This window comes from Nuphar pumila, chromosome 8, assembly GCF_984573655.1.
Source record: "Nuphar pumila chromosome 8, dmNupPumi1.hap1.1, whole genome shotgun sequence".
Lineage (NCBI taxonomy): Eukaryota > Viridiplantae > Streptophyta > Magnoliopsida > Nymphaeales > Nymphaeaceae > Nuphar > Nuphar pumila.
This window is the reverse complement of record NC_143256.1, coordinates 117,282,753-117,300,206: the sequence shown is the minus strand read 5'-3', so window position 1 is coordinate 117,300,206 and position 17,454 is coordinate 117,282,753. Positions and strand designations below refer to the sequence as shown.

The window sequence follows — 17,454 nt, the reverse complement described above, 5'->3', positions numbered from 1 at the left end:
GAATCATCATTATATCATCTTGTATGCTTGCACCAAACAAGCCATCCTGCTAGGAACAACCACTATCTTTGAATTAATTTCCATCTTTTGCGTTTTTGCTTGGCTCATGGGGCCAACAATGGCTGTTTGAAAGATGTGATTTCTCATTCGTGTACATGTCAATCTTCCTTCATTGAGAGTGTTTAGAACTCGACTCTCAAATTTTAAAATTGTACCTTACACTTTTTTGGCTCTCTTGTAATAGTTTTAGAAAATCTTGATTTAAATTGGTTGTTGGTGAAATCATTTAAAAAATATAATTTATCTATATCTTGGTAGATGAGGAATATAGTTTTTTTTCTTTCAATTTACACTACAAGAAAAACTCCAATTAGTGACGAATTTTTTCCATCACCCATTTGCGACGGATTAGCGAGAGAAAAATATTTGTCGCTAACATTCGAATTATTTGTAAAATTAGCGACGGAAAACATGTCGTCACGAATCCGTCGTGAGTTAGCGAATGACAAATTCCGTCTCAAACTCCGTCGCAAATGCACGATGGCTCAGCAACAGAAATTTTCTGTCGCAAAGTTGCGACGAAATTTGGCTGTCACTAATCCGTCGCTAAATTCCTCGTAAATCTCTAATGCGAGTCCCTTTTCTCTTTCTTTTTCTGCTGTCGCCCGCCCGTCGCCAGTAGAGCTCCCGTCACTCGTCGCCCGCCAACCTCCCCTCTGACAACCCCAGGTGACCCCCCACCCCTCTATCTTCTTCTTCTTCTTCTTTTCTTTTTCCTTCTGTCGACCCCTGCCGCATCTCCCGCCCCCCTCTCTCTCTTTCGGGTTGCCAGAGGGCCGACAACCCATGTCGTGCCCTCCCCTCTCTCATTGTGGTTGCTGGGAGGCCGGTGGCCCCTTGTCGCATCTTCCGTCCCCCCCTCTCTCTCTCTCTTTGTGGTTGCCGGAAGCCCCCCCCCCCCCTCTCTCTCTTTCGGGTTGTCGGAGGGTCGGCAACCCTTGTCATGCCCTCCCCTCTCTTTATGTGGTTGTCAGGAGGCCGGTGGGCCCATGTCGCATCTCCCCCCCCCCTCTCTTTCTATGGTTGTTAGAGGGCCCGCCCCCCTCTCTCTGTGGTTGTCGGAGGGCCCCATCTCAAAAGGGACTGAGCCCTTTAGCTAAGAGAATCAGGCTGGGCTCGGTTCAAACCGAGCTCAGCTCAGTAGGAGACAGTCACGACCCACGGCAAGTGGGACTGCCATAAATCAGAGAGGAAGAAAAATGAGGGGGACAAGAGGTGAGGGGCTCCTATGAGAAGGGATAATGGCGTCCGACCACTATGTTCACACAAAGTGGGTTGCGGCTTCAGCTGTCACACCAAGTCGACAGGGGAAAAAGAGCAGAGTGGGGGTGGGGCTCGACACCCTCCCTCCTAGCAAATCCAGACTGGTGCCCCCTTGCCTCCTCTCTCTCTGTGGTTGCCGGGAGGCCAGCTGGAGGCCGACAGTAGAATGGCGGTCAGGGGTCATACCCGTGTCACTTTCTGTTCTTTAGTATGGCTACAATCTTCTAAGTCTTCACACTTTTGCAATTTTATGCAGCATCTGCCTTTTGACTCCACAGCCCAAGCCCCGTATCATTTACACTTGCATACACTCGAGCGCATCGCAACCTCACAAGGTAGGGAAAAACTGCACGAGGACTTTGAAAACTGCAAATCGGGTAAATACCCATGGTGTGTAAGTGATGCAAGTGCATCACATATTATTTAATTTATTGGATGCAACACTTTTTTGTTCACACACTCACTTAGTTGTGGATATCTAGGACTGCTTTAATGAAGTTTGGAGATCATACTGAGCATGATTTTAATGTATGAAAATGAAAGTGTTCTTATTTTTGGAGTACGGATTCCATGCTAGGCATGGTATTAGTTAGCGGGATATTGGAGTGTATTTGCTTCAGGTAAATGTTTGACATTGTTTTGATATGAATGATTTGAATGTATTGCAATGTTTGATGTGATTGTATCCATACTTGCATGAAGGTACTTTCAATTTGTTTATGACTTTCATGTAAAATTATATCATGAAAACATGTTTCAAATGAATGTATCGTGTTTTGAATAGTTTGCACATAAAAATATTAAGTTATCAATGCATGCATCATAGTTCTTGTAATTTTATGACATTATATATATATATATATATATATGTGTGTGTGTGTGTGTGTGTGTGTGTGTGTGATATATCAAATCATTACATCTACCATAAATGCATGATAAATTTGATATTTTTTTCATCATAGCATTCTGATGATTCTCTTTTAACCGGTTAGGATAATATTCGTAACATCATACGACAAAACGACTGCAAACCGTGAATGAATGTACTGTAGGATAGTTGACAATGAGGTATCGCTTGAATATATGGATGGTGTTGAAAGTTTTATTGAATTTGCAATGACAAGTGTCAATACAGTGGATCTCACAGGTCGGATTAGGTGTCCCTGCAAGATTTTTAAGAACAATCAATTTGTAGAACCTCATGGCGTTAGACATCACCTATACAAGAAGGGTTTTGTGTATGATTATCAGAATTGGACATTTCATGGTGAAGAATTTAGGAATAATTTTGATGCACGAGTGGATGTGGTGCACGATAATCCTTATATGAATTTGATATTTGATACCATAGGACCAGAACTGAGTTCTGCTATGGGTTATAGTGATGTAACAACTAGGGTAGAGGAAGAAGCATCAAACGATGCAACTAGCAGATTTTATGATTTACTTAAAGATGCTGATGAGCCACTTTGGAATGGTTACGAGAGTCACACTATCTTGTCTGCAGTTCTTCAACTACTGAATTTGAAGTCTGGGTTTAATTTGAGTCAATCATGTTTTCACCGTTTGTGCTCTATTGTGAAGAGTATGTTGCCCAAAGATGAGAAATTGCCACAAAATTTCTATCGTGCGAAGGTTATGGTCAATGCTCTAGGTATGGGGTATCAAAAGATTGATGCTTATCCAAATCACTGCATGTTATATTTCAAAGATCAGAAAACTAACAGATCATGCCCGTCATGTAGGCATCTTCGATTCAAGCCAAAAACAAGAGGCAATGGTAGCACGAGGTCAAAAGAAGCGTTATACAAGTCACTCTGTTACTTCCTTCTCACCCCTAGATTGCAACGATTATATATGTCTTTAAGGATAGCTAAACACATGAGATGACATGCAAATAGAGTTCGGCATGCAGCTAAACACATGAGATATCAGCTATGATGAAAATGAACACGATTACTCGGGTGTTATAGAATAAATAATGGAGTTGACTTACTTAGGCATAAATAATAGGGTAACTTTATTCAAGTGTCATTGGTTTGATCCCACTGCAAAAAGAGTCGACAAAGCTTGAGGCATTATGAAGGTGAATCATAAATCAAGGTTTAAAACATATGAACAATTCATATTAGCCTCGTAAGCTCAACAAGTTTACTATACTTCATATTCGAGTACAAAGAAGTCAGATAGAAATGAATAGTGGGCAGTTTGCAAGGTGAAGTCAAAACTATACCCCGAGTATGATCAGTTACAAGAAGACAAGTTAACTAAAAAGAGTGATTACTATCAATCAGATGATATATATGACTTCTTTTATGGTCACGATGTCGTGCATGGTATGCATGTCATATCTCCATTGGTCGATAGAACATTCATGGAAGAATGTGATCCAAATGATATACCAAGTGGATGGGCGGATAAAGAAGAAGATGAAGAAGAGGAGGAGGAAGAAGAAGAATATGAAAGTCAAACAAGTGATGAGGAAGAATTCTTGAGCTAATGAAATAAATCTTGTAATACAAACCTCTATTTGATGTGAATGATTTAAATTATTTGAATGTATTGAAATATATTCCAATGATTTGAATGATTTAAAGGTATTGCAATGTTTGAATATATTGCATGACATTTTTTATTTGTTAGAATGTATCTTCGATACATATAGAGTTATGATTTGAATATATTGTAATGTGTTTGAATGGTTTGAATGTATTGCAACATTTGATGTGAATGATTTAAATTATTTGAATGTATTGAAATATATTGCAATGATTTGAATGATTTGAAGGTATTGCAATGTTTGAATGTATTGCATAATATTTTTTATTTGTTAGAATGTATCTTCAACACATATAGAGTTATGATTTAAATGTATTGTAATGTGTTTGAATGATTTGAATGTATTGCAATATTTGATGTGAATTATTTGAATTATTTGAATGTATTGAAATATATTACAATGATTTGAATTATTTGAAGGTATTGCAATGTTTGAATGTATTGCATGACATTTTTTATTTGTTAGAATATGGTTCGTGGAGGTTACAGTGGTCAATCACCCAGTAGTAGTCAGTCTCAACATTCATCTTCACGGGCTACTTTAATAGGTATATCATTTAACTAATTATATACTTGATTAGTTTAAATGCGCGTTCTGTGAATTTCTAACTCGTTTTTCTACAGATGATGTTTTGCCTGCACATGCCCCACCTACACCAGCTGTTCATACAAGTCACGAGACAACGCTGGATGCAGGGTCTTCTCAGACTGACATAAGAAGACTCATTCAAATAGTGTAGATTGATACAACATGAGGTTCGAGCCACAAGAAGTAATACAAGAGATTAAGAATTCACTAGTTCAACATCTATCAGGACCGGTTGCTCAATGAAAAGAGTACCTGAAGGAGGTGTTGAACAGATTGTGGTCCTCATTCATGGTATATAATTGTTTCTCATAGTTAATGTGTTTCATATTTAATTTTTTGTTATAGTCATGTCTACTAACTTTCTAAAAATATTTGTAGGCTTTGAATCACTTCGCGACTACGATGGAGGAGCAAGATGCGAGGAAGGTATGACAGAAGGTGGCTGCCAATCGATTTGCAGATATGCTGCACAATATGAAGACTGCAGCAAGAAAAGCATTTGACGAGATAGATGATCCATTGCAGTAGAAGGGCCATTGACCTCCTACTATCAGGTTAGATGTTTGGGATGCAATGTGTGATAAGTGGGCGGGGCATGAATTTCGAAACTGTTCAGCGAAGGCTTCACAAAACTGAGCAAAAATGATCGATGTCCATCTACACACAGGTGGATCTAAGACTTTTGGGAGCCACTTGAAGAAAATGGTAACTTATCAATCTATATATTGTCAATTTTATAAGTATTGTTGCAAACCTGTTAAATAATTCTTTTATCATTTAACTTCGCAGTAAGCAGAAAAATGAGGCATTGTGTCATACAAGGATATGTTTGTTGAAACACATAAATGTAAGACTACGGGAGAGTTCGTATCAGAGAAGGCGAGAACAACAACGGTATATATTTATTGTATTAATAAATATTATAATATACAAGTTATCATGAACATTGTAATTCTTAATTATTAATTCATACTGTAATCATTACTTTGTAGGAGTCATATGAGCAATAGATGGTAGAACGATATGACGATGACTCCACTCAGCATCCACCTTTTGATCCTGCAGCATGGGTGACTGCAGCAGGTAAACCCCAAAAGGGTCGTGTGTTCAGGTTTGAGAGTAATATGAATACATCATTAGTCATTGCTTTCTTCAGTGACGACTCACAGAGTTCTCCCGTCAGCATCAGCTCCAAGCATCCGACTGACCCACCTAATTCTTGGGATGGTGTACGCCAGCTCGTTAAGGACACAATGTGTGATTATTTATATGAAGCAATTTCTGACGTTGTCTGTAATTAGTTGTGCAATTTTTTTTGGGACAGGGAAAGTTCGTCTGCAGGTGCCTCTCAGGTATGAAAGTTTCATATGATGTATTGCATGTCGTTAGATTTCATGTTACTTTGATTGCCTTAACGTAGGTGCATCGCATATAATTTATTTCATTATATTTTGTTTATCAATACTAACCTTTCTTTTCTCTTGTAGGTTGCTGAAGATAATCAGTGTAGATGACCTGAAGGGGCAAATCGAGACAATGAAGAAGATGACGCATAAAATCTTGGCGATGATTAGATTCATGTGTTAAATTCGTTGTATCTTCTTGTTGTTTCAAAAATGTAAATGTTCACTTGTAAATAATTAGAACTTGGCTAAAATTATAGTGGATCAATAAATTGTTTTAACTGCATTTTAGATGTATTTTTTATGTGTACTTTATTTTTTATACACATGAAATATAAATTGTACAGGAAATATAAATTGTATTACAAAAAAATTTTCTCGATATTTATGTTTTAAACATTTTTTTAAAATTTTTTTTCTTGTTTGCGATGGATTAGCAACAGATAATTTCCGTCGCTATTTACTACCGACGTCCAATTTAGTGATGGATTAGGGACGAATATTAATCCATTGCAAATATGAATCGGCCAATATTTTTGCGACGGATTTTAATTCGTCGCTAAGTCCATCGCTACAATAGCGACCAAATTAGCGATGGATTTTAATTCATCGCAAAACCGAAATCTTCGTATATTAACAATGGCCTTGCGACTAATCATGGCATTCGCTAATTCATCATAAATTAGCGATGAAATTTGTGATAGATAGTTTTTGTCGCTAATTAGCGACTATAATTTTGCAATGGAAGCTATATGTCGCTAAGCTGACGCTAATTCATTGCTAAACTGTTTAGCGACAGATTGACGATGGATTAAGGTTGTCGCTAATCCACAAATTTCTTATAGTGTTACCTTGAAATCCTCCTTGTCATTTTTTGACAGGATAGTCTTTGCTTGAACAATTTTTTATTCAGTGTACCATCATTAACCATCTCTTAACACTCTTGAGAGCCCAACAAAGCTTACATTTTGATGTATCAATTATCGTAATTGTCTTTGAATAAACAAAAGATTTGAGTTTAAAGCATGTTTGATGTCATTGTGGTTCTGATACACTTTTAAAGAAAATTAGAAGGGCTCTCAATTTCATATACAAGAAAATTCAAGCGAGATAAGCACTTAAAAATATCAATTTATTGGATAATACTTTTACTCATACTCAAATTAAATAACCCATAGGTATATATAAAGTTGGGGGTCTTTACTATACATTTTTATGCATAAATGATAACTTTTGACCTTTCTTTCATGGGCTACATCTCTAACTACGAAATTCCAACTTAATGACACAATAATGATTACTAAAGACATGACCACTACTTGGATACCTTAACTCACATAACTTATGACTCATATAACCTCCCTCTAGACTTTTTACATGACATCTCAATCTCTCTACACTTGACACATGTCCCACTACAAGATCCATTACATCCATCACATGACTTGAGAGTTACCTACTATGCGTATGGGTAACCTAAGTAATAAACTCACATTAAAACTTTTGTCATGCTCATGCTTCCCATATTATATTATGAAAATACCAACTTTACTCGTAAAATCTCTACACTACACATTGACAAAACTGCCCATAATTCCTAATTACATGACATATTCAAACATTTTACTTTGACTAACAACCCAAAATGAGTTTATACTTCCAAACACTTTATCTATATGCATTTCAAATATCATATCAATTTTGCCCTTTTTTTATATAGAATAATTCATGTTATGTTATCATATCATCTTTTGCTAAGCAAATCAACAATGTGGATATTTCAGCTTTATTTGACAATAAAAGAGTCATCAGAATGATTTAAAATCAAATGTCTTTGAAACATAAATTATAAAAGCAAGCAGCTAAATGTAATGACCAAAACTGTAGGTGGCTTTTACTGAATAGTTGACAAGTTAGGTGTCTATTTGTAAATGACAATTTCATGAATTCGCATTGGGGCCAAGAAATTTGTCGTTTGAAAGGGGTGTACTTGGAATTCTCATTTTTACAAATTTAGTGCAGTCGGTGACAGAAAAAAAGGAGAGTGCACCCTACAATATACTCTGTAACATGACAAAATTCTACCCAAGGTAGAATACTAATTTACATAATCATTATAAACAAAACTGAGTATTGAACTTAGTGATCCGAAGATCTAAAGAGCAGACTGACATTATCATTTCCTGCCTGTGTTTTCTTTTAAAAAGTACCTCAAACCTTGGAGGAAAAACAAGAACTTTCTAGTTGAGAAGCTCAGCATGGTCTTCTTTGGTCTCTTGCAAGGTTGATAGGGTTCATATGAAGGCACCATGTCTTTCATATGGAGAAATATAAACTCTTCAAAATCAATAATGATGGTGAAGCTATCAAAGCACAAGATGCAATCTTAAATTTGCATTCTTTATTATATATAGTGATACCGTATGTTCAAAATAAATACATACTGTATTACATGCAGCAACACTATGTTTAACTATTCATCTTGAGACTGATGGGGACATAGTTTAAAAATTAACTTGTTGATCACACATCTATGCCCCTCCATCTTGAGATGGATGGTCATTATTGGCTGCATACAAATAGAAAAGGTATATTATAAGCAAGGAAAGCAACGAAAAGATTTTGGACAAGTTGAAGCAGGAAGGTGAGATAATACGTTCAATATTTCTTTTTCAATGATAATTGTTTAATGGCAAAATAGGACACCTACCCCATAAAAGGACATTTATCCTCAAACGCTCAACATCATTTTTCTTTCTTGTAGGGTCACTCCCATTTCTCTAATACAGAAAGAAAGAAAAGCCCAATCATCAATATCATAAACGAGAGCAAACTGCAGTGGAGATGAAAGTTTCTCTCTAGAATGTTTCTAGGAAAATAATGGTAGCCAACCTAACCTAACAAAAAAACAAAATTGGCATAAATTATAAAGCCATTTTATGATTGGATTCAAAGGAAATACCAAGTTTATTGCACTAATAACAATGGGCTGGTTTTTCTGCTGCCATGCTGGTCTGTTATCCAAAGATAGAGTACTGAAAATGAAATGTGACTAGACAACTTGCCAGCTTTAGTTTGGAAAAAGGGCATCTTTGAAAAATAAAAATATCACTAGGAGAGGTGACGTGGTAATGCTGGCGGTGGCATTGGCCCAAAGGAACAGTACGCTGCATATATAGGCATGCAGTGATGCAGGTTTAATTATCTGGGTAAACAATTAAGACCAACCTGTTAAGTTAGATTAACCTAGAACCTGTAGGTCCAATTTGATCTTCACTAGGCTGTAGAGAAAAATTAAATTTTGGACCTAAACCTCATGGAGATCCCCAAGATTCAAACGTAACCCGCTTTCATGTAACTGAATGAGAAGAGTTTAGCTTGTCCCAACTAGATCTGGCAAATGAGACAGGCCAGTAAAGAGCTCATGAAATGGGCTCGGCAGGCTGAACTGGAGTAATGGGTGTTCAGCTCAGCTTGGCTCATATAGACTCGTTAACTAATAATAAAAATATATTACATATATTTTACATCATAGAGTAGTGTAGACGGTTCAAGTGTTTGTCTTGTAAACAATAAGAACAGAGTTCAAATCCTACTGCTTACAGCGCTGAAACATTGCAAACCAACTTAATAGATAGGTACTGATATTAATCAAATTAATTGAAATATTGTTGGGTACTGGGCTTGATCGACCTTCAGCAATCAGGTGCTGAACCGAGATGGGGCACAAGCATTTTTCAATAGATTAGAGCAATTTGCAGGAAAAATAGAATGTGCCCCATGTAATTCCAAACTAGTGAAAAAACTTTCATATGAATCTTCACATTTTTGTATGATTTTTTTAATATATATATATATATATATATATATATATATATATATATATATATATATATATATATAACAATGATATCTGGTAAAATTTCACACATGGAATTCTGTAATTTCACATTTTTGTATCATTTTTAAAGGTAGAGAAATGAGGGTGAGATTTTTCTCAGCCGTCTCTCTAATGCGCTTTATAAGATACGAATATTAATTTTTTCCTAAGAAAATGCTTATCATCTTCATAAGGTGGCCTAAGAGTTACCCCGAAGTCAATAGATTACCAAACAGTGAAAACCAAAAATCTTAATGAGACATATAACGTGAGCGGTACGGCACTTGAAGTTGGGGTCCCTCTGCAACAAAAGTCTATGTATATCTTCGGACATACATAAATATCAACATGGTCACCTGATGTAGAATAGTGAGTCAGCTATCCTTCTAGAAATTACAATGTGCTATTGTTGCTAAGTTAAATTTCTCAAGCAGACTTTGCATTAACGCTAGCTTTCTCATGTCATAAGACAAGCACATAAAACTTTCAAGTGGATCAACTGCTTGGAATTTGCCTAGACAAGGGAACAATGCTTTGCCACACCAATAAAAATGTGAGGCATAGAAAATTTTCAAGTAGATCATCTGTTTGTACTATTTTCTCAAATCTCAAGAGACATCGATACCTGAAATAAGATCAGCAGCGGCTAGAATCAACAATCCTAACTAATCAACTCTTTACGATCTTGGCTCTGATACAGTATCAATTAGAGTTATGCATACGTAATAAGTTCAAGCACCCAAGGCACACACTTACATGGACAAGATGAAACCTCTCTGTCTCTCTCTCACAACCTGTTCAAGAGAGAGAGAGAGAGAGAGAGAGAGAGAGAGAGAGAGAGAGAGAGGCTATACATTTATATAGCATCTCAACCACGTACAAGAGGAGTTTTAGTCTTACATGAAATAGGACCCTTCTCAGCCAATTTACATAAAATCATTACCTTAGTTCTTGCACTTATTAGGAGTCTTCTCTCTTGTAGAGTCCTTGCACGCATTGGACATCAATCCCTAGTCCGATCAATGCCATTGATTTTTCCCTTTGATTGGACTATATTCCGGCCAACTTTTCCCCAACCCTTATTTGGATCGTTTGCGTGGCATTCATCCCTCTTTCAACACTATGGCAGCACCTGATCGACAGATTTGAATTAAATAAGGATATTATTAAACATTAAATACAATTTTGAATTAAACAAGATATTAGCGCAAACCTCCCAACATTCACTCGAACAATTCTTGAATAAGGAGGTTTGCAAGGAACCAAGCAAATTCATATGTAATTTAGTCATACCTACTGGCATTTGCAGTAATACCTTGCGAACCTCCTTATCTCCTTCATTCATTTGAACCTTTTGGGAGGTTCGCAAGGTATGCATGTGAATGTCAGGAACTCCAAAGAAACATCTTGCAAACCTTTGAGAGGAGATGCTCAGGTAAAGTACAGACCTCTTGACATTCGTGCACATATCTTGTGAAATTGAGAATCCCCTTTACCGCTTCGAATCTTTTAGGTGGTTCATGAGTTATTCGCAGGACCACTTAAAACACCTGTGAAGGGTAAAATAGTTCTAAAAATGTCGAGAATTGGCATTTTTGTATACACGAAGAATTTTGGAAAATTAGTAGGTATTTGAGAGGACACACCAAATTTTGAGGATAGTATGGGTAATTTTCTATTTTTAATTTTCCTTGTTTGATAATCTATTGTTTCGAGAGTCATGAGATACCTAACCCAAGATGGGTCAACTTTTAGAGCATGCTTGTGTGCCACAGAAACATTGGAGTTTCCCTTAAAATGCATGAATCATGAAGTATTTTTGTGGGTCCAAAGACTGTGCCTGCTTGGGGTGTCAGACTTTGTTACCGCAGAAAGAGGCTTCATGCTGTGCCCTTAGGCCACCTTAGGAAGATGGTAAAAATTTTCATAGAGAAACATATTATTGGTATCTTATAAAGAGGTTTGGCATTGTCTTCTTGGGCATCCAAGAAAAAATGCCATGGATACTGTATTTAATTAAAAGGCACTCTTTATTTCATTGTGATAATCGTTTCCCTAAGTTATGTTCTAATTTCTTAGTAGAAAAGTCACATAAGTTGCCATTTGGTCAGTCAAAAACTATTGAAAAGAATACTTTAGAAGTTATACATGATTATTTATAGGGACTTGCCCCTAATTTATCACGAGAGGGATATTGTTATTATTTGTTGCTTGTTGATGAATTTCAATATTTACATGGTTGTTTCTGTGCTTAGAAAATCCTATATTTTGTCATGCTTTGAAAATTTTAAGAGCACAGTAGAGAAGCAAATCAGTTTTTCTATTAAGGTCTTTCATAGTGACAATGGAGGTGAGTTCACAAGTGTTTTTTTCCATATTTTTAGATCAACATGGCATAAAACATTAGATGTCATGTCCTTATACATCCAAACTAAATGAGATTGTAGAGCTAAAGCACAGACATCTCATAGAAACTAGGATCAGCATGCACTACAAGAAAAGGCTCTTTTACTGACACATCACCCGTATAGTGCACCACTAAAATAGCATTTTTACTGGTTCTGTTTTGCTTAGCGCCAGCGAAAAATGTCTTTTATTGGCGAATTATGCTGAGGCAGTAAAATTCATTTTTTTTGACGCACTAAATAAGTGCGCCAGTAAAACGTGCATCATATGATGTCATTTTCCTCCTTGGGTACTCGGTTCTGCGTGGATGCATTTAGTACTATGGTATATCTCATCAACAGTTTGCCAAGTTGCAATCGAGCTTCTGTTCAAGAAGTTGCCAGAATATGATCATTGGAAAGTGTTTGGCTGCACATGTTATCCACTCCTTGTCGACACAACTCTGTCCAAACTTGGACACAACCCTTTGCTTCTTGTTGCATTTTTTTTTTTTTCAAAGAACTTGTTGCATGTTAAAGTTAGCAAACTTGCATGGTCACACTTCATAAGCATAAATTTGGTAATATTTTTACAAAATTGGATATTGGTATATACCATTCATTTGCAGTTGAGAACTGAATCTTTTGATTTCTCATATATAATTTGTAGAAGGCATTAAGGAAATTTAAATGTTTTACTAAATTGAGCAAATTATGGCGTGAGCTCGTACAACAAGCATTAGATGCTGAAGAAATCATAAAATAGATGTCAGATACAGCAACAATAATAGTAGTAGTTAACACTGTTGATAGATACATCATGACAACACGAAAACAACATAATAATATAAAAAGGGTCACCATTTGCAAAGTACTGATACTCAAGTTAAGAGATATATAACTTTCCATACGGTGCACAAGAAACAAACAGTACAACAAACACTTAGACCCATTCCCCTTTGGGAAAACCACAAAAGAGGAATTATCATTACATATAAAGCAAACTATTAAATCTGTAAAATGGCATTACTCAATTTGTGACACAAGATCAAGATTTTCAAATTTCATAATCTGACCACTGGGAAATGAAGGAAGTATGATCCATGCTCTCCCCAGGGACGTCAGTATGTGTTGCCGGTTTCACTTTTCCTCCAACCAACCTAGCCGGGCTCCCCACTGCAGTGGTCCAGTCAGGCACGTTGGTCAACACGACCGAGCAGGCACCAATCTTCGCCCCTTCCCCAATCTTCACATTTCCAAGCACAGTGGCTCCTGCTCCAATCAAGACTCCATTGCCAATCTTTGGATGCCTATCACCTACATCCTTACCAGTTCCACCAAGTGTGACTTGGTGCAATATTGACACATTATTACCAATGACTGTAGTCTCGCCGATCACGACTCCGGTAGCATGATCCAGCATAATTCCTGAGCCGATGTGCGCAGCTGGGTGTATGTCTACCGCGAACACGTCGGAAATTCTGGATTGAAGAGAAAGTGCAAGAGATTGCCTCCCTTGGAGCCAGAGACGATGTGAGACCCGGTGTGCTTGGAGAGCTAGGAAGCCTTTGTAATTGAGGAGACAGTGAGAGTAGGACTGGCAAGCAGGGTCGCGAATGCGGACGGCTTTCAGATCACTAACGATGGCACGGCACATATCAAGAGCTGAGAAGGATTCAAGGAAGAGGTTGTAGAGGAGCGTGGAGAGCAAGGTGGAAGAGGAGAGCTTGCTGCCCAAGTGGAAGGCGAGGCAGTGCATGAGAGAAGGATGGGAAAGAAGGGCGGAGAAGAGAAAGCTGGCCAGAGCAGGCTCGGCTTGTGCATCTTGCTTGGCCTCAAACTTCATCTGTTCCCAGAGCCATGACTCTTCGGATTCATGGGCAGCATCTGATTCTGCAGAAGAAGCCAGCAGACGGTTGGTGGTCGGCAACAACGAAGAAGCATCTTTAGGATCCATCCTGCTGATTGGCCTTCCTGATTTTTTTTTCTGACTGTGCCACGCGAATTGTGTCCACCACGACTTATATAACTGAACCCCCTCCCCCCCCCCCTTTTCTCTCTCTCTCTCTCTCTCTCTCTCTCTCTCTATATATATATATATATATATATATATATTCACAGAGAAAGCTGAGGGTAGACAGACGGGCGCAGATCAGGTCACGCTGAACACGAGTGTTTTTGCTCATGGGGACATCGTGGCCGTCTGTTTGCATTTTGGATTAATGCCAGGTGGTTTTGTTGACTTTTGGGCTTTTTAAAATGCAAATCAGACAACCATGATCCTAATCTCCTTCCTAGGCAGACCCCTACCAGTTATACAACCGTATTATAGGGTTCAACTTGCAACATCCCAACACAACGTGACGTGCACTGATTTTATATGGTTCAGCTCTTGAAGTATTTGATTCGGACACATGGGTGGATTTTAATAAGGCTGGAAAAATCAAGGGTCCAAAATCTTTGTAAATTTTTGAAGCTCCAAATATCATTTTTTTCAAAGAAAATATATGATCCATATGGGAATTCCTCGTAAATTGACCATGCCCAACACATTTATGGGGTCAGAAAAAAAAATACCGAACAAAAAAACGCATCAAGCACGTATCACAAGCACCTATGAATAGGTGCTCCTGGAGTACCTACTCCCACCTAATAGTAATAGAAGCTTTAGATTTTCAAAGTTCTTAAACTTTTTTTTGTTGATCCGATATAAATATGATCTAGCTATAAGCATTATTTAGTAGAAAAAATAAGTTTTGGATCATGTGATTATAGCATACATGCTTTTTAAGACCTTTAAAAATCAATGGTTCATAATGTATCAAAATTTAATGACTTAAATGATCTCATCAAATAAACTATGTTGATTCTAGACATAAGGCTTAATTGAGAAGATAAAACCTACAATGATTTCTAGTATGTGGGAGTAAGTACTCCCGCTATATATATATATATATATATATATATATATATATATATATATATATATATATATATATATATATATATATATATATATATAGAAAAAGTGGTAGCTACAAAAATTTTAAGTGTCTAGCTACACTAGACTCATGCTAGCCATCTATCGGACGTGTGATGGATGGCTAGCATGCGAAAATGACACAAAAAATGCTAAAAAATACATTTTACATATTTTTTACATTAATGGTGTTATTGAAGCGCAGCTAAACATACCAATTCGAATGAAACCTTTAGCATCACTTTAAAGTGTCGCTAACACTGCTAAGGGATGCACGATATATTTAAAAAAAGGTTTTTAGCTGCGGTTTTGAGCCTCGTTAAAGGTCCCAAAAGCTTTTTTTGTAATTTTTTATAGTTTCCATTGTTTTTGCAGGAAAACATTGAGCGTCTGTCACACACAAAAACTTCATTGATAGCTCTCTCTCTCTCTCTCTCTCTCTCTATATATATATATATATATATATATACTTGGTTGGTCGTTCGAATGGGTGGGTGGGGCAAATGGTGTAACGGATCTAGTATTTGGAAGGGATGGATCAGATGTCTCCTCGATTTTGTTGAAGCCTTGCATATCTCTTTGGGGGATGATTCTTGTACCTTGTTTTGGAAAGACAATTGGTTGAAGGATGGTCGAATACATGACTTATTTCCATATTTATATTGGTTGGCCAGCAACAAACAAGACAAAGTTCAATTATTTTGGAGCCTGTAATCCGGATGAAAATTTTTTCTTAGGAGAAAACCCGCCTCCTTTGGTTCTTAGGATACGGCATTTCCTTTACAAAGATCTGTCTTGGATTGGCTAATCATTCAAGACGAATTGGTAATCGATCATGTTCTTAAGAAGTGGGATTTTTGTGTTCCTAGTCAATGCTCATTATGCTTCACCCAAGAAGAATATGCTCTTCACTTATTTTGGGATTGCTCATTCACGAAGGCTAGTTTTTTACATATTTAGCAACATGCTTCTTCCTATTGGGATTCTCTTACTGACATTAGATATGTATTGATTGCCCCATATATACAGAGATTTGGTTTCAAGCACATGTTCATTTGGCGTTGCTTTCGTTTGCACCTTATGGCGGTATATATGACTTCAACGGAATAGTAGGCAGCATTCGGGACCTTCACTTGATATCGACACCATTGCAGGGGCTGCCAAACATGAGCTGATGATCCGGTTATCCTTCACAGGAATTGACATTCCAAACTTTTTGAGACAAATTTGCATGTTTGTTCCTTGAAAAGAGTAACATCTCATCACTCCTTGCCTTTTCTTGTAGCCGTTTTCATTAAATATATAAAATCTGATATTTTTCTCTCAAAAAAATTATTAACTTTAACCCAAAGGAGAGGAGGAAGTGTCCAGAATCCTGTATTCTGCCATTGTCACACAATGGTGTGATATAAGCAGTGACAAATTCTATGAATTCGATAAATAGAATATGAAAAAAGATGAGTGCACTGTTCCCTTAATAATGAGAAGGTATAAAAATGCAAGTCCCTTGAATGTAGGGATAACCATATACAAGTCCCTTGATTGTAGGGTTTGATATCTTTCTATCCTATGATCCTTGAATCACAAGGACATGGTTATCCTTGGCTTTATCACAATCATTTGATGTCATTTGGTATGTCACATCAAATACTCCTCCTCAAGTTGGAGAGTGGAGATCCATAACTCCCAACTTGCTTAAGAGGAAAAGAAATTGGTCTAGACCAAGTGCCTTGGTGAATATGTTGGCAGCTACAAACTAGTGGTCACATGATAAGTGAAAATGATTCATGTACAAAGTAACAATCAGGTTCTATGTGCTTAGTCGGGCTTGATTATCATAAAATAGCATCGTTTTGCTGTATGGGAATCCAAGGTCAGCTAGTAGTGCTCTTAACCAAATTAGCTCACATGTGGATGTTGCCATGGGGCGGTATTCTGCTTCAGTGGAAGAACTCGAGACCGTATGATGTTTCTTGGTCTTCTAAGAGATGGAGCTATGATCCAAGAATGTGAGATATCCGGTCATGGACCGGTGATTCATAGGGCAGATGGCCCAGTTAGAATCACAATATGCAATGACTTGAATTGGACTCTTGGCATCAAGAAGAACCCCTTTACTTGGAGTGGATTTGAGGTACCTCAATACTCTAATGGCTGCATTATAATTGGGCTTTCACGGTTGATGCATGAACTGACTCAAGATATGCATTGAATACACTATATCTGGTCAAGTCACCATTAAATAAACTAGTCTCCCTACAAGACATCTTTTAACTCACCATCATATGTATTGAGCTTGAGCTTCTGATCCATTAGGAACTCACTTGGCATGGTGC

The 17,454-nt window shown here is 37.3% G+C and overlaps 1 protein-coding gene across 1 annotated transcript; it reads right to left on the bottom strand.

Moving 5' to 3' along the window:
- Nucleotides 1-13,195: 13,195 nt before the first annotated feature.
- Nucleotides 13,196-14,095, bottom strand: LOC149830362 (serine acetyltransferase 5-like). Its single transcript, XM_090015436.1, has one exon. The coding sequence runs from the start codon at nucleotides 14,093-14,095 to the stop codon at nucleotides 13,196-13,198; it is 900 nt and encodes a 299-aa protein (XP_089871562.1).
- Nucleotides 14,096-17,454: the final 3,359 nt, after the last annotated feature.

What these genes read in the sequence shown, in the direction of transcription:
- LOC149830362 (XM_090015436.1), bottom strand. Translation starts at nt 14,095, where the DNA reads ATGGATCCTAAAGATGCTTCTTCGTTGTTGCCGACCACCAACCGTCTG.